This window comes from Aquarana catesbeiana, linkage group LG10 (genome assembly GCF_042186555.1).
Source record: "Aquarana catesbeiana isolate 2022-GZ linkage group LG10, ASM4218655v1, whole genome shotgun sequence".
NCBI lineage: Eukaryota > Metazoa > Chordata > Amphibia > Anura > Ranidae > Aquarana > Aquarana catesbeiana.
Window position 1 is genome coordinate 36,385,972 of NC_133333.1, and position 19,216 is coordinate 36,405,187.

A 19,216-nucleotide genomic window follows, 5' to 3' on the forward strand; every position below is an offset into this window, starting at 1 on the left:
CTCAGTGCTCTTTTATAGAACACATAGAGCTGGTACAGAGGAATATTAATCTATTAACTACTTGCCGACCAGCACACCCACTAACCAGCGGGGGAGCCAATCAGCAGATGGGGCAGACTCGATGTCCGTCAGCCACCCATGATTGTTCCCCGCAGTGACAGAACTGGGATCTGCCTGTATAAACAAGGCAAATCTCCATTCTGACAGGGGAGATCACACAGATCCTGTCTTTCTGCTATGCAGGAAGACAGATCTGTATGTTTCCTCAATCAGCCCATACCCCATACAGCTAGAACACACCTGCAGGGAACACATTTAATCCCTTGATCGCTCCTGATGTTAACCCCTTCCCTGCCAGTGTCATTAGTACAATAGAAATGTAAGAGAGAAAATGATGCAAGGATTGGAGCATGCACAACATTAGTGAGAAAGAAGCATACTGTAAACAGCACACTCAAATAATATCAATGCTATGGGTATAAGCAAGATTTGTAGGTAAAGTATTGTAAAGGGTTAAAAAGAATCCATCAATATAAAAATACATCAATATAAAAAAATATATATAAGCAGAGTCCCGGTCTTGAGGACTTAAATAGATTTATAAGACACTGGGTTTGGTTCATTAAAATAAACTTTATCTCCAATCCTAATTTTATATCATGACAACTATAATTCTCAAACAAAATCTATCTATGACATTTGTCATCCGTATTTTTTCTAGCAATTACCTATTAAAAGCCCCTTTTTTCCACAAAGGTCTCAATTCACAAAGCTGTTTTTCTCCTTAATGGCACACCTTATGTATCTTAAAGTAAAACTAAAGGCAAAATGCTTTCTTTTAAGTTTTGGATAGAGGAGAAATGGATAAGAAAACCTGTCAGGTTTCCTTTGCTGCCTGTGCCCCCATTAGAGAGATTCATCCTCTCTATTTGTCTTGTTTACCATTATCACTGAAAGTAAAAGAAAATCCCGTATTTTGGACTGTCCTCAGAAAAGTAATAGAGGAGAAATCTTCCAATGGGGACACTAGTTCTGGAGATCTGAGGGCCGCCAAGGGATTCCCTTAATTTGTTTATGGGACAGGAAGTGAAGGGAAATCCCAATGGGACACAGATGGTAAAAAAATGAATGGACGGGGCTTATAACCCTCCCTTACTATATCCAAAATTAAAAAAAAAATGTTGCCTATAGTTCTACATTAAATCTCTTAGATCTCAATTCACTAAGGTTCATAACATGCTAAATTGAGTTTGCTATAAATACAAAGTTAGTGTTATTTTAACTGATTTTATGATACAATCAATGTAAAAGTCATCTGACCAATGGTATCACACAGGTTATCATACATTCAAAATGACTTTGTAAATACATAAGACTGTTAACAGTTAGTCTGCATTTAGATGTGCTGCAGACCTTGCTGTCCCTCTATAAAGCGATCCTTGGTGGATTGATTTTCAGAAGTGTTTGACAAGTTGATCCAGGGAATAACCGATTGCTTCCTGGGGAAATTTGTACCCAACTGGAGCAAAGTGCCTTCCTCTGGATCAACAGTGGGTATAGTATTGTGTTCCATATGGAGGTTTTGTATGTGTATGTGTGTTTTTACTCTTCAAAAATGTCTTTTAACAACACGCACATTATACAGATCAGAGTAGCCAATGGAGGCCATAGTAAATGAACAAGGTAAACATGTGGACATTAATTCAAGAGGCATTACAAATACAGCCTAACAAAGTGCCTTAGAAAAAGACATAGGGGATTCCAATCAGTACAAAGTCATAAACAGAAGGCTGCCTCGTGGAAATTGAAGTAAGGAACACAGCTAATCGAGCAAAATACTAATAAACCAATATCAATGAGGCTTCTCCAGACAGGGGAAAAGGGGAAGCTAGGTTACGTAAAGGCAGCCCATACATGAAGATGCCTTACAAGTGAAGCAAAAAGAGAGGATCAGATAGAGAAGAAAGAGGGGGCAGAAAAAAGCAAGGGGCAGGGAAGGAGGGAGTGGGAGTGGGAAAAGAAAAGGGAGTTTCCAGGGGTCTCAGTAGCCAAAATATTAAATGGTCAAAAGAAGATGGTCAAGTCTAGGAAGATGAGAATTGCCAATCCATGAACGTCAGACCCGAAGACATTTATCGTGAGAATCTGCCAAAATAGCTGTCAGCTTTCATTATTCATGATACCATTCATGAAATGCTTTACTGCATCAAAGCTAAGGACAGGGGATTTTTCCAAGCCCTCGCTATTGTAAGTTTAGTAGTTGTGAAAAGATGTGCAGCTAGTTGGCATTCCGAGCGGTAGGGGGTGCCAATCAGCTTGTGAAGAAGAGCTTCATATAGGTTCTTCTTAAAATTAGAGTGAAGCAATGTACGAAGCAAGGCATAAACTCTGATCCACAGTCTGTTCACCCTTGGACAAGTCCACCAAATATGCGTCATCGTTCCAACTAGGGCACAGCCATGTAAGCGTACTGGCAAACAATTGGGAACAATAGTGTGTGTGTTTTTCTTTTGGTTGAACTAGACGGAATTTTTCTCAACCATAAACTATGTAAAAAAATCGGTAGTGCTCCTATGCACACGTATTATATAAACGTAATACAAACTGTGGCTTTTTTTTTTCAGAATTACAAACCTCAAATGTCTTAGCACTTATTAGACATGTGCACACTGAAATATTTTTTTCGGAATTTTGTTTTCGTCCGAAAAAAAAATTTATTTAGTTACTCCCGAAATTCGTTTTTATTTATTTTGTTTCGTTAAAATATGCATTCGTCTGAAAATCTGAAATAATTAAGGTCGAATCTGTCATTGAAGGCTTATGGTGTCTATCGAATGTTCTAAGAAGATTCGACGGACCAGCTAAACTGTACGACGCCGCAATCATACATTTCCGGTCGAATGTTCCACCTACAAGCTATAGTAGAATTCTAATGTTGTATGACACTAGTAATAATTATATTTATTAATTATTATTACTAGTCAACCAACATTAGAATTCTTCTATAGCCTATGGGCAGAGCATTTGACCATAAATGTCCGCTCGCGGTGACTGCTTCGTCTAATCTTCATGTCAAATCGTTTCTCTCTATGTTGAATAATCTTGGACTAATAGAGTTAGGTTAGGTTAGGTTAGGCACATTCCACCTTTTTTGCTATTGTCTCTATAATGTTGAATCTTTTCTCTCTATGTCGAATCTATTCTCTCTATGTAGAATATTCTTGGACTAATAGGGCTAAGGTTAGGCACATTTGACCACAGGTTCGATGGACACAGATCGCTATTGTCAGCATCATATCGAATCTCCTATCTATATCGAACTGTTGTCGCAACAAAACCGAAAATAAAGCATTTGTTTATGTTGGATCTTTCGGTTTTTGGATTCTGCATGTTCATTATCGTTTGTTAAAACTATAACGAAAATACCCGACATTCGAACGAAAATGAATTCAGACGAAAACTAATGCACATGTCTAGCACTTATAAGCCGAGAAGATATGCTGTGATTTTTCAGCTTCTGGAAGAATAGGCACAAAGGTTACTATTAAAATTCTGACCAGGATGACCAAAAGCTATTGAGGCCATAAATCTATTCACAGGTGTAAAAGAGATGTGTGACTAGTAACAGTATGATTATAAAGCAATATTCTGTGCATCTGTCTCTTCTGGAATAGAGACATCAAACAACCTCCCTAACCACCTTTCCACCCTGCATTCTTCATACCCATCCTTCTTCTGTTGATCTTACAGAACAGGTTTTATGGGAAGCAGGTTGAGCAGGCCTACCCTGTCTTAAACTGGAGTTATTTGTAAATGTCCAAGTTAAACATGTGACCATAGTTAACTTAAGTGGATAAACAGGTTATGTAATATGGTAGTTCATTTCTATGATTATAGGGTGATAATAAGCTGTGATATTGTAAAAACACAATACAGACAAGAAAAATGAATGTTTGAATAATCAAATTCCTTCCATGAGAAGGACTAAGACTTGGAGATTAAATAACAGATTTTGATTTAAACACAAGAACACAAAAGTTTCAATCATTGAGATATCAACAGTACATATAATATTCAAGCAAGCAGCTATGTTATGAGTTTAAAGGAAGACTATTTATATAAGTGCAGTGGGTCTTAGTCTGGTCCCCATTGAACTGCATAGTTGTATTTAGACTCCTGGCACAACTGTTGTATCAGGAAGGTGGGAGTAAAATTATGAAAATTAAGATTATTAGTCTATTTGGCTTCATATTCATTCATGTGATTTTAATTTTAAGGTTTTAAATGAGGTGTTAGGTTGAGGTTCAAAGTTAGGTGTAGGGGTAGGGGGAAGTGTAAGGGTTAGTGGCTTTGTTATGGTTAAGGGTTAAACGCAGAGGTTTGGTTTTGGTTAAGAGAAAGGAATGGGGATTATGTTAAGGTTAGATTGAAGCATAGAGGTTATGTTTGTGGTTTGGGAATTCAGTTAGGGTAAAGCTTAGTTGTTTGGAGTTTGTGTAGGCAAAGAGTTAGGATTAGGGATTATGTTAATATTAGGTTGAGATAAGGTGTACCTGTCGGGGGCCAGCTTGGGTCGCATCTGGCTGCCTCTTGGAATTGCATCTGGGGTGGCGGGGGAAGGCTGCATTGTGAGAAGCTTCTGTCATCCTGCAATAACATCATTAAGCTAACGGGACTCTGCTCAGGTGACCTTTGGTGCCCGGATTGGACACCTGTCATTGCACCTCCATCCATGCCAGCAAAAGGGAAAGCCACGGCCCCAAACTCCAGTAAAAAGCAACCGCCACCGCCGGTCGGACTCCCAGACACCATCTTAGCTGACAGGCTCCACGCGCTTCTGGCTGAGCTAAACATGGCCACGAGCCAGGGGAACCCAATGGATCCGGCAGTCCCGGAGACCTCCACCTCTGGAGACACGGCGGTGATCCTCCTGGCCATAGAAAACAGCAGATCCTTACTGCTGACCCGTATTGATAAGCTCACGGAGGAATGCAATTGCATAAGGGCAGATCTAGATAAGTTCAGAGGCCGCCTCACAGAATCTGAATCACATATATCAGCCGCAGAGGACCTGACCGCCAGTCATGACCATCGCATCGAAGTGCTAGAGCATACAGTCAAATCACTGGTAGCTAAATCTGATGATGCCGAGAATCACCTCAGGAAAATCAACGTGTGGGTGCTTGGCCTGCAGGAGGGAACAGAGGGCGAGAGACCTGCAGAGTTCTCTGAAGCTTTTTTCAAGGACATTCTTGAGCTGGCGTCTGTTCCGCCAACCTATGTAGTCGAGCGCGCACATCGAGTTCCCACTGGCCGTCGACCTCCTGGGGCACCACCTCGTCCATTCCTGGTAAGGTTCCTCAATTATCAGGATTGCGACCGCATACTCAGTGAAGCCAGGAGACGTGCTAACCTAAAGTATGAAAATGCGGACATACATTTCTATCCTGACTTCTCGGTGGACCTACAGAGGAAGAGGAAAACCTTCCAAGATATCCGCAGACGCCTCAGAGAGAAAGGCCTGCCATACAGTATGCTGTACCCGAGCCGCCTGAGAGTTGTTCATGCGGGCACTGCAAAATTCATTGCCTCCCCGGAAGAGGCTGATTCCTGGTTCTCTACTCTTAGATAAATTGTTACCTGAAATGTAAAATGGTGTCTGGCTGATACATTATCCTACTCTAACGGGTCTTAACATCCTGGCACTTACTAGAGGTTATTTCCTCTACACTACTTTTGTCATCCTTTAATAACTGGAGCAACACAGAATGGAAGATCTTTACATCTGAGACGTTGCTCCCTTCCGAGTTTGAGTCTGTTTCCACTATAAATTACTGTTGTTGCACCACAAACGTGTAGGAGAATGTGTATGACTAGTTTCTCTTAGTTTAGCAACTAGCTTGGGTTACAGAATGTTCCAGTTTTTCTGTTTAGGGATGAAGCTGACCTGTCCTAATGGTTCTGGCGGGTTGGCAGGGGTTGTTTGCTTGCTGCTATATTGCTATTCATTGACACGATTTATCTGCACTTGTGATTGTGACACTGCGTTCATACAGGTAATTTTTCTCTTATCCTTTTATGGGGTGGCTGTCCTGGGGGGAGGGGGGAGGTGGAGCGGTTGGCTCCTCCCCCCCCCCTCTTCTGGTGGGTGGTCCCAGTCCACACTTCTATGCTAGATGGAGCTTAAATTGGTATCGTGGAACATGCGAGGTTTGAACAGTCGCTTCAAGAGAGCACTCATGTTTAATTATCTACGGGTACATAAGCCACATGTTCTCTTTCTCCAGGAGACCCACCTGACGGGCAGTAGACATTTGGCCCTCTGCAGGAGATGGGTGAGACAGTCTTTCCATGCCTCATATTCTAATTATGCCAGAGGGGTGTCCATCCTCCTGAACAGATCTCTAAATTGCCAGGTGGAACATGTTATTACAGACCCTGGGGGACAGTTTGTCATATTGCTGTTGTCCATAGAGGCCCAGATGTTTGTCTTTGTGAATATTTATGTTCCGCCCCCCTTTTCTACATCTATACTCTACGCGGTGTATGACAGGCTGGCTCCCTATATGGTCACTAGACTCATCATAGCAGGGGATTTTAATGGCATTCTGGACAAGACTTTGGACACCTCTAACCCAACCAGGTTGCCGGACCCCGAATTGGGGCAATGGGCCTCGGTCCTGCAACTCACAGAGGTCTGGAGATGGAAAAACCACAAACGCAGAGCTACTCCCACCTATCTGCGGTTCACCGCTCGGGCTCTAGAATTGACCTGGCTTTTTGCTCTTCGGCTACACTTCCGTATGTGGCCTCGGCAACCTACCTACCAGCGGGGATTTCAGATCATTCTCCCCTAGAGGTCATTCTGCAGCTTGGAGAGGGGGAGCGCAGAGGTTGCTGGCGACTGGCAAAGCGTTGGCTAAGGGATGAAAAAGTAGAGGAGAATATGCAGGGGAAAATTGCCCAATATTGGGACTGTAATGACAATGTGACCAATGCACAGGTAACCTGGGATGCCTTTAAGGCAACTATAAGAGGGGACTACATTTCTGCAATTAAAGCTGCCAGGGTGGACTATGCCTCTGAGATTAAAGAACTTGAGTCTCGGGTGAGTGCGGCAGAGGAGGTGTTCGCATCGGACTCTTCTACTGGGGCATACTCCTCCCTGGCACAGGCTAGAAGGGCACTTTCTTTGCACCTTTCTGGTTCTACTGCCTCATCAGAGCGGTTGCTCAGGGCCAGAATCTTTGAGTCTGGGGACAAGAACGGGAGGCTTTTAGCCAGTCTGGTGGCTGACCCCAAATTTCAAACAGTTGTGCCCATAATACATACTGCTGCGGGGGGGTCACTTCAAACCCATCTGCCATCCTTAATGAATTTAAAGATTTTTACGCCTCGTTGTATAGCCATACCACCTCACAGATGTCCCCTGACCACCTCTTGCATCTCCGTAAACTGACTCTGGCGGCTTTGACAGAGGAAGACGTTGCCTCCCTAGAGGCGGAGATCTCGGTGACCGAAATTGAAACGGCAATTCGCTCACTTCCCCCTAACAAAACACCGGGCCCTGATGGGCTCCCAGGAGACTGGTACAAAATGTACATAGCTGACTTAGCCTCCGCGTCTTCAAAAATTGTATGCCCTTAGTTTAGAGGCAGGAAGCCTACCTGACTAAGTGTCGCAAGCTCACGTTGTCCTGATACAAAAGCCAGGGAAGGATGTCTCATACTGTTCAGCATATAGACCCATATCTCTTCTAAATTATGATTTAAAGATACTAACAAAAGTGCTGGCCACCAGGCTGATGGGGATCCTCCCGTTCTTAGTAAATATGGATCAAACTGGCTTTATTCCGGGGAAGTTGACGGACTCCGGCCCCCCTCGTTTCCGATTATCCATTCTTCAAAGACCCTGGACCCAGGGGGGCCTGGCCTGCCCTGATTTCTTCCTTTATTTTATTGCGGCGATGCTTACTCATGCTCACAACTGGCTCATGTCGGATGCCACCAATACAGCAGTTGCCTTGGAGGCTGCCGTCGTGGGGTCATATGAAGCACTGCGGAATGTTTTATTTCACATCCCCTAACTATCTCAATGAAAACGGTGCTTAGAGCATGGTCTGGGGCGGCCGGCCTTCGAGCGACTGATTCCCAGGTGCGGTCCCCAAATACTCCGCTATGAATTAATCCCTCCCTGCCTGAATTCTATTCCATTCCGGACCCGGTATTATTGGCGTCACGGGCTATTCAATATTTACACCATATTTGTGAGAATGGTGCACTACTGTCATTTGACCAACTTAAAGCTAGATTTGACTTACCCAATGTGTACTTCTTCCATTACCTGCAGCTCCGCCACGCCTACAGGGTACAGTTCGGGGGCTCTCCCCTGACACCTCTACCAGTCAAGCATGGAGTCTCTTCTACGTCAAGAGACATTAATTAAACCTTTATCCACAATTTACAAGGCTTTGCAGCCTACCGTACATCAAGGCCTGGAGAGACTTCATGACTTTTGGGTGTCGGAGCTGCCGGAATTGGATGGGGAGTACTGGGAGGATGTCTGGGACTCCCCATTTGGACACCTGGTCTCTTCTAGAGATCGATTGATCCAATTTAAAATATTACACAAGTTTTTTTACACCCCATACAGGCTTCACAAAATATACCCTGACTGCACGTCGTGGTGTTGGCGTTGTCAAGCTGACTCTGCAGGTTTCTTACACATGATCTGGTCATGCCCCGATGTACAGCATTACTGGTCATTAATCACTACCTTTATCACTGAACTGATCACAATTCCCATACCCCAAAAGATAGAGACTTGCCTGCTTGGTCTGGTGGATGCTCTTACCCCCTCAAGGGCAGTTCGTACACTGATAGGACTACTTCTCTTCTATGCCAGGAAACTTATTGTACTCAAGTGGAGGGCTCCCATGTCTACCCTTACTCTAAATGAATGTGAACACAGCCACAGGTCCTAATTTGACAGGTGTACAGGTGTGGGTGAGGGGCCCCAAATGCACACTGTCTGTAGTCGGGGCCGTACACCTGCATCCACACACCTGCAAATTAGGAGCTGTGGCTGTGTTCGTAAAGCTGCTGCTTCCCCATAGTGTCATATAAAACAAATGATAATAAATCCCCACCCAATTAAATATCGCAGAAGCCAGATAAAATATCACATCATAATTTAATAAGTAGAGCTGCTACCACCTATACGTGCAATCACTATACACATTGAAAACAATTAATCAGATAAAAGTGAAGTGCTTCACGCTACCAACCTAAAGGTAAATATGAGACAGCAAAGTAATACAATAATGCAAAAAAAAAAAAAATCCAAGATAATATCCCAAATGCCACACATGTAAAAAAATAAAAAGTGACTAAGTAAAAGTCCCATACACAGTCCAATTCAAATTTTTTAACAATCTGTAGAGGAATAGTAGGTTTATTATACAGATCTGTATGTCACACCTAAGGAGGGATGGATGTGGAAGAAATAGGGACAGAGAGATTGGGGTCCAGAAGAAGGAATTACTACACCCTAAGTACAAAATGTTTTAATGATTTCCTTTAGGACTGATTCAGTTTTTGTGGTACATTAATTACCCATTCATCTCACTGTAAGCCTTCTCAAGCAGGGAGTTGGAAAAAAACACATAAGATAAATATAATGACAAATATATCACGTTATGTAATGTCATATTGATAGCTATGTATATAATATTAGGTCATACTACAAATATACTGTATAATATATATATATATATATATATATATATATATATATATATATATATATATATATATATATACACACACATATATATTTTTTTTTAGTTTAACAAAAACATACACCATAAAAACTTTTTTTGTTAAACTCCCTCTGTCAGCCAATGATAGACCAGCTTACCATGATAGGTGGAGTCCAGGCATTATATATATAGAACAAACTCTCCCAGCTCTCCACCTGCATTCTCACCTGCCAAGATGTTGTTTGCTGTGAGCCTCCTCCTGCTGTGTACTGGAATCTCTGCTTCTGCAGGTAAGACTTCTCTCCTTACCATCTATTTCCACCTTATAGGGATCTTAGACACTATAAAGGTGTCTGCATTTATCCTTTTATACCCAATCAGAATTCAGTATTAAGCATCTTGGAATGGGCAAACTAATTTAAGTGATTTCTGATTGGTTGCCTTGGGTTACTGTACATAACTGCTCTTTGCACTGATATTACAAAAGCCTTCAAATTGAATGCAGCTATTCTAGTTCATGATTCTCTTAAAGTCATTCCAAAAGAGAGGTTTCAGTTTTCCACAAATGCTGGATACTTAATAACCCCATGGACATTTTTGGCTCTTGCACGTTCGGAATGTGAGATATCTACACTGCCTTTCATAAAGTCGCTGTGCTTGTATTCAGGATCAGGATTGTATTCAGCATCCAAAGCTTTAGCCGGTTATTCATTTTATTGCCCATCCCGGCATCTACATGCTTTACACTACAGACACACACAGATGTTGACGGATTTCAAGTGGTATCCGAGCCCCGAGCCTTACGCTCCATTCACACCTTAGCCACGATTCTGCCCGCGATTCCAAATGGCGGCAAAACGTGGAAACGCGTTTGCAATGCCATTACTTCTCAATGGCACCCCAATCGTGGCACAATTTTGCAGCGATTGTCACACAATAAATCGCGCTGCAATCGCTCTGCAAACGCTTTGCAATCGCGCTGCAATCGTGGCAAAGTGCGCCGCTTGTTGTTTAAAAAGGAGCAGGAGAAAAATTGTGGCGCACTTGGGGTGCCATTAAGAAGTAATGGCATCTCAAATGCGCCCCACGTTTTGCCGCGATTTGTAATTGCAGACAGAATAGCGATCCCCCCCCCATGATTCAAATCGGCCTGTGTGTCTCCACACCCAATCTGAACACCCCCATATGATGTTTTAACTTACCTTACACTTAAGCTAACTTCAATTCTGTCCTTCCATGTTAATGATGCAACTTCTCAATTAATGAAATCTTTACCATATACAGTAGTTCAATGTTAACTTTGTATACTGTACCGATACGAAATGTTCACCTTCTGCATCAATAGGGGGGTTATTTACGAAAGGCAAATCCACTTTGCACTACAAGTGCACTTGTAAGTGCATGCTGTAAATCTGAGGGGTAGATCTGAAATGATGGGGAAGCTCTGCTGATTAGATCATCCAATCATGTGCAAGCTAAAATGCTGTTTTTTATTTTCCTTGCATGTCCCTCTTGGATCTACAGCGACTGCACTTCCAAGTGTACTTGTAGTGCAAAGTGGATTTGCCTTTAGTAAATAACCCCCTATGTTTTATATATGATATGCATTTATATCTGCACTCTTTTTGAAAATTCAATAAATATCACGTAATAAAAAAAAAAATAATAGCCAATCTTTTTTGCATTGTGCTGCGGCACCACGGTACACCTTCTTAATGTGCTAATATGTATTGATGAGCGATGCACTGCCGATAATGCTGCATGCAACATGCAAAATAGTATGATCATACATGTTCATACATGTTCAATTTTTGGCCATACATGTTCAATTCTCTCGTACAATTTTCCTTTAGATTTACCAAAAACCATATAAAATTAGGTCAAAACTAAACAACTTTCAGTTGTATTCTGTCAGGCAGACCCTTGTACTACATCATTTCAGGTAAATCTAAAGGAAAACTGTACAAGAAAATGTAACATGTATGGCCAGCCAAAACCCTCGGCATTAAAACAAAGTATGTTAAATGTAAGCATTTGCAAACTGTATATTTTTTAAATATTGAAAAAAAAAGAAAAAAAAAAAAAAGATTTTTGTCACACCTGTTTGCACTGTATATTACATATTTATATATATTCTATTACGCATGTACAGTATATGTATTATATGATTTTTCTTGAATCCAGATTTTCAGTGCACACTAATGCCGGGAATACTGAAACAGATTGATGCCGGCGCTGGTGAAGTGTTGGGTGTGAACAGTAATGACGACATTTACCGCTGGGTAGACAATAACTGGAAGAACATTCCTGGAAAGCTCATCCATGTTTCTGTTGGACCTGCTGGAATTTGGGGTGTGAACAGTGCCAACAACATCTATAAGATCCAGGACAATAAATGGATGTCTGTATCTGGTAAGAATAAAAAAATCTTTGATATAATACACACAAGACATGAGCATATCCATACCTCCCAAATTTTTGAGATGGGAATGAGGGACACCTATTAGCAAAAGTATGTAGGAATAGGACCGCCCCCTGCCCCACCCCTTAAAAGAGAGTTGGAGAAAAAGAAGAAAAAAATGATTACTTAAAACCAGGGGTGGCCCGTCCATTAAGGGCACACGGGGCCACTCCCCCTATTCCCCTCTCTGACTTTCAGCTCCGTATCCGAGCCACCCCTTCCCATCCTGCTGCTCAAATTACTGTTTCTTTTTTATATAATCTTCCATTTTTTATTGTAATGTCCCCCTGTGACTGTGCTTTATAAAAAAATAATGCTGTATATACCTTGTTTACAGAGCGCTGACCTGCGCTCATTGACCCGTCTCTTTCTCCTCTTTTGGCCCGACAGATGCAGCGGGCGGGGCCGCCTCTCTCCTCCTCCCCTCCTGACTGATGTCAGCGGGGGATCCCCGGCCCCACCCACTGCATCTGTCAGGCCGAGAGAGGAGATAGGCGGCGGGTCAATGATGTAGATTATTGCACTGTAAACAAGGTATATACAGAATTATTTTTATAAAGCACAGTCATGGGGGGCCATTACATTAAAAAACAGCGAGGACTATGTAAAGATACATTGGTGGGTTAACAACCACTTTAAACAACAAAATAGTAGAACACATCCATTATATTTGTATGACAATCAGTAATAACAGCAAAAAAAAAACTGATAAAATTGGATAAAGTAGTCATCCAGACAAGGATGTACAAGTACAACAAATATCTAGTGATAAGTAGCTAGACCCCTGTTTACCCCATTGGGAACAAACTGTAAACAGGTGCAGAGATGCGTAGTAAACAGTATTAAAGGTAATTGGACATAATAAAAGATGAGGATTTTAGAAGAATAGTGTTACTGACTGGGGTAATGCTGAGTTAAGAATCATGAATTGCGATTCAATCCCTTAAGAGATTTATACGCTCTAGGGTGATCAATCCAGATTTCATGATACTTTTTTTATTTGCATTAACATACAATTTTTCAGGACAAGTTTCAGGGTTTGTCCCCTTCATCAAGGTCCCAGCAGTACCGATTCACAAAAGTTTTAGCAGAATGTTAAAAACTTTTTTTTTTTTTTACAATCCTAAAACGTTTGTGAATCTGTACTGCTGGGACCTTGAAGAAGGGGACATTCCCTGAAAGCTTGTCCTGAAAAATTGTATGTTAGTAGAAACAAAAAAAGTATCACAGAAAGTACGCAATTGTCTCTATTATTTCCTACAAAAGACAATGCATTGTATTTTAGTTTCTGTTTTTCACACTTGTGCACTCCTGGGTCTGACTGGAATGTGGAATTGTGCATGTAGATTTAAAGCACAACTGAAGGTTCCTGAATTAGGCCCCCTTCACATGATCGGACTGATTGGGTCCGCCTGTTCGTTTTTCAGGGAGGCCCGATCGGGCCACCCATTGTCCTCTATGGGGAGGCGCATGTCAGCGGATACGTGTCCACTGACACCCGCCTGTTAACCGATCCGACAAAATCCACTGAAAAACAGACGTATGGCGATAAGTTCGCCATCCGTCCAGCGGGTCGGACCGGATGGGATCGGATGAAAATGGACAGGCTGTCTGTTTTCATCCAATCTCCCCATAGAGAAGAGCAGGACTCTAACAGATGCGTCTTCACCTGCTCAGCGGCGATCAACGGAGTGATCACTCCTGAGCAAGCAGAGTCCATCAAAACAGATGGACTCCGTGTGAAAGGGGCCTTAGAGTCTATACAAGTAACAAAGCCAGTTACGATGTGATGCACAAACCTCATAAGATAAGCAAAAATTGTCCTTTACCTTCCCTGACTGAACCAAATCCTTCTTCATTTGTGTCTCACACGTTCCCCCTCCCAGACACTGCAGTTAACAGTGGGAGGGGTTCAGCAGCAGAGGCAGAGCTGTCACTCCAGAAAGCAGTGGGCGGGACTAGGTGTGGCCAGGTGCTGAATGACAAGCTATAGTCTTGTGTATATCAGCAGTGACAATGATGATAGTTAATTACCCAGAAACACTTTTCATCCCACTGTAGAGAAAGAAGGCACAGCCAACATGTAAGTGGCAACTCTGCTCTAAATCCAGGAGCAGTGCAGCATCATTACCACGCATCATCACACTAAGTTTCATTAGGAACATTTCCATGATTATTGGGTATTTGTGGAACTTTGCAAAGAAGCTAAGAGAAAATTGTAAATGCTGATAAACTTCTAATTAAAGGGTAACTCCACTTTCATGGGGAAAAAAATAGCAAAAAAAAAAAAATAATAATAATATAATATATACAATTGTGACACAAGTCATATTGTAATTGAATGTTATTAAAAGTTACGTTTCCTTTTCAATCTGCAGCTGCTGTCATTTTCTGTAAAATGAAATGTAATATGGCTACCTGGAAGTGTTTGGTACACAGAATGTGTACAGAACGCCCCCCAGAAACATAATTTCCTGCTTGTGCGATTGGCTCACTAAATTTTCCAGAAGTCTACACTAAGATAAAAGTCAGATTTTTGGCATCCCCTGCAACAAAAATGTCAATTTTGGTGAGATACTCCCAATAGGAAATCTCATCTAAATTGATGCAGACCCTGCCACTTTCCTCATTAGAGCCCTACAGCTGCAGCAGCTGGTTGATAATTATGAAACCCCTCCCATTAGACTCTCTCAGCACAGAGAAACACACAGGGATTTCTTCAGAATAACAAAAGAATGAATCTGAAACAAAGTTTGTGAAAGTGATACTAAAGTCCGTTTTTTTCTTTAAAAATAATAAACATGTTATACGTACCTGCTCTGTGCAGTGGTTTTGCACAGAGCAGCCCAGATCCTCCTCTTTTTGGGTCCCTCGCCGGCTTTCTTGGCCCCTTCCTCCTGTCGAGTGCCCCCACAACAAGCATCTTGCTATGGGAGCACCTGAGCCGAGCCACAGCTCTGTGTGTCTATTCAGACACGGAGCTGCGGTTCGCCTCCCCCCTCTCTCCTGATTGGCTAACTGACTTTGATTGACAGCAGCGGGAGCCAATGGCGCCGCTGCTGTGTCTCAGCCAATCAGGAGGGAGAGACGGCCGAGGCACTTGTGCACATCGCTGGAAAGAGATGGGCTCAGGTAAGTATTAAGGGGGGCTGCACACAGAAGGTTTTTTTTTATCTTAATGCATAGAATGCATTAAGATAAAAAACCTTCTGCCTTTAGGATCACTTTAATATACCTGCAATGTACATAGATCACCCAGAGGGGAATGTGTTTTTCTCAACAAAAGTGGAGTTACGCTTTAAGTACTGAAGCATATATTTTGTAAAAAGCCATAGTTCTACATTAGGCTGCAGCCCACTATTGGTGAAATCAGGTTCTCCAGTGACACCATCAATCACAAAGATCCTCCTATATGAAATCGTTATATTTGATAAATTACTTTTTGATACATTAGATGGTGTAACAAAAATGAAAGCAGTCCTGTAAAGTTTGGATGGACATCTTCTTGCTACAAGGAAAAATGACTGCCCGTTGTGGCAACTTTGTTTTTGCCCCTGTCTGATGGGACATGTCATTGGCCTTGAGATGGCACAGGACATTTTGCATAATTGTTGCCCTTTCTACAAAGAGAAGGACACTTGGCCACCATGCTTTAAGTAGTAATAAGATCTATGTTACTACATAGAGTTTCAATCCCATTTAACTATTGTTTTAATGTTCTTTCTGTCATTACACTCAATGTTGTGTTTTGTATTTTTTTCAACAGGGCTTTTGAAGCAGGTAGATGCTGGTGGTGATAAGTTCTTGGGTGGAGTGAATGCACAAGACAACATTTACTGCTTGAGACAGAGTTGCACAGTTTCAGGATTATCTGCTGTATACTGGACACCGCTGGAGGGGTCACTGAAATATTACAGCTGTGGTCCACTGGGCTGCTGGGGAGTCAACAGCAACGACAATATTTACTTCCGCCAGAGTGTCAGCCCAACCGCCTGCCAGGGATCCCAATGGCAGCTTATTGAAGGTGCTCTGAAGATGATAGAGGTTGGCACAGATGGTTCCGTGTACGGTGTTAACTCTGCAGGCGATGTGTACAGAAGGTATTTTTTTTAACTATGTACAGTATGCAGTAGATTAAGGCAATGTGAAAAAAAACTGCCAATTTGGTAAAGAAGTATTAATTGTGAATGTTGAGGATGAACCAGTTAGACAAGTACATATAATTCAGCAACTACTGTATATGTTCACAATAATGTTAGCAAATCTGGTACGTTTTGATCCCTTGTCAAATGTGCTTTTTGATCCCTCAACATAGGCATTAAATGACACATCCAATGAGCATGGTTTTTTTTTTATACATCCTTCATTTGTCAGTCTGGAAAGCTTATCCTAGTAATGCCAATGATGGCCAGGATTCCTTATCATTTTCCTATTTTTAATATAACTTTTTATGTTGTATAACTGAGAAATATTTTTGTTTTAGGGATGGAATCAGTGCCAGAAACCCAATTGGAACATCCTGGACCCAGCTGGACCTCTCCTTTACTTTCAAACACGTCACTTACGACAACGGCTATCTGTGGCTTATCACCCCAACTGATAACATCGTTCGATGTTCACTCAAAGCCTGATTTGGCCATAACACAAGACCAAGCAGAGTACTCTATAGTGCGATCTGAGCCTAGCTAATTACATGGACTGCTCTCTTCGTCTACTCATCTCTGTCAATTGGTATTTGGGTATTCTTGTATTTCTGCAATGTTTTGCATTGCCAATAAAATAATTGAATGCTAGTTAGGGCATCCATTCCATCAAACATTTGTATTTTGTTTCACAAATATTTCAGAGCAAATAAACTTTTTTCTCAAAAAATTGTGTCCTTTGTCATTGTCGGAGAAATATTGCTAAAAAAAATTGTTTATCTTGTTTTATCTCGGTCAACAATATTGAATTAGCTAGTCTGGGAGGAATCCAGAGAAGGGTGTATCAGGTCCTCCACACAGCAACAGACCATGAGGCTAATTTACTATAGGTGTTGAGAATCTTCACTAAATACACCTTTATTTACTTTAAATATAGAGTCATATGCAGATTAAATAAATAAAGAGGAATTAGCTTTTTGCATGGTTGGATAATTGAAGATTCTCAACTCCTTTGGGAAATCAGCATTAGTGTTATTTGAATTGCTCACATTAGTTAACAGCAAAGTAATTAATGTAGAAATGGCCAAAGGAAACCAGATTTCTTAAAGTAGTAAACCCTTACCTATACCCAGTGTGGTTACTGGCCTCAGGTGACACACAAAGATCAAACAAATACAAAATACATTATTTGTACCTGTTTACCTGCAAACCCTCTTTTCTCCACAGCCACTCACATTACAGAATTTGACAGCATTTCTCAGCTCCAGAAGGCAGGGGGCGGGATCTGATGTCACACACTGCTCAGTAAAGGGGAAAAAGTTGGGTGTAATCTGAGACTTGAGCAGGGAAAGGACACACCCCCTCTACATAGTCATATAGAGAAATATGCACAATTGAGACTGTCAATCACCTGCTGGTATTGGCATAGGCTATCAGTAGGGAAATGCAAATAGCAGAGGAAGGAGAGAGGAAACAGAAATCACATTAGGTGCTTTATTGCAAAAGATATCTACTACAGAGCCTTTTGCAATAAAATATTCTTACCTGCCTGCTTGCAACCTTTTTTTAGGAGATATGCAGCAGTGGCATACCTAGACTTTCTGACCCAGGAGCTGGATCATTTTTAAACATCCCCCTTCCCCTATATATAAAATATATACAGATATGCAATAAGTATTGCACTAAAGTACTGCACTAAGAGTGCCAGAAACATGTCCACCAAGACAACATCAGTATTGAATTGACACAGTTAGGGAATATAGTAAGACATAACTGCACAAAGTCAACACTGTATATTGTTCTCTGAAGGAATGTTAGGAATTCAAGAAACATTTTAATCAAGAGATATTTATGCTTAAGATCTGCTAAGATTTATCTTCAATTATTCCAGAAGAAGAGAGTCTTCATGAAGGACATTGATCTTCTGAACCTGCTGTAATATGTGCATGGCAGTCCCTAAGGCAGCCTTTCTTAACCAGGGTTCTGTGGCACCCTGGGGTCTCTTCAAAGATTGCTAGGTGTTTCCTTGGGCAGTTAGCAATTTCTGACTCTCAGATATGTAACCACTGACATCAACAATCTTTTAAGCAATTTGTGAGGAGGTATTCCAATGTAAGGGACATTCTTCTCCCTGGCCACCAGTGTAAGGTACATTCTTCCCAATGTCAGGAGCATTCTTCCCACTGATTACCAAAAAAAGAGGGTCCCATGGCATTTTTTCATGGCTTTTCCCTTTGACATGTGAAAATCTAATAATTAATGTTCTTTAAAGTTTTTTGTTTAACCTCTTCTGGACCATCCCACATACATATACTGCAACCGGGGTGGCCTCTGTGCACGAAATCATGTACCTGTACGTAATTTACACCCACGGGTAGGGGGCGCAAGCGCCTGTCGTCCCTGCGGTGGTCGGATTAGTTTCAGAACCAATCAATCCCCCTACTTAACCCTTTCACTCCCTGTCAGAGTGTCATTAGGTACAGTGTACAGATATTTTACTGATCACTGTATTGGTGTCACTGGTGATGTTAGATAGCGTTAGCGGCAGTCCCAGGTAGGGTCAGAGTACCCGCCATATATTCCCTCATAAAGTTTTAATCCCCTGATCACCCCCAGTTAACCCTTTCACTGTCCTGTCACAGTGTCATTAGTACAGTGTACAGATCTTTTTTCTGATCACTGTATTAGTATCATAGGGGACGCCAGAGCAAAAGTTCCTTACAGGCTGAAGAAGTGCCAGGTTCCAAGCGAGATGCCTTACTGCCAAGATCCAACAATAAGCAAAGTTTCCCACCGCCCAGGTCAGGTGACTGACTGGGTAACCCACTGCTGGGGTCAAGCGGCTGGCTGGGT

The 19,216-nt window shown here is 41.8% G+C and overlaps 1 protein-coding gene across 1 annotated transcript; it reads left to right on the plus strand.

The window, feature by feature from the left end:
• The first annotated feature begins 11,814 nt into the window (after positions 1-11,814).
• On the plus strand, positions 11,815-16,871 carry LOC141110583 (fish-egg lectin-like). Its single transcript, XM_073601997.1, has 3 exons — positions 11,815-12,172; positions 15,988-16,321; positions 16,705-16,871. Exons 1-3 carry the CDS (start codon positions 11,962-11,964, stop codon positions 16,850-16,852), a joined length of 693 nt encoding a protein of 230 aa, XP_073458098.1. The 5' UTR covers positions 11,815-11,961; the 3' UTR covers positions 16,853-16,871.
• Positions 16,872-19,216: the final 2,345 nt, after the last annotated feature.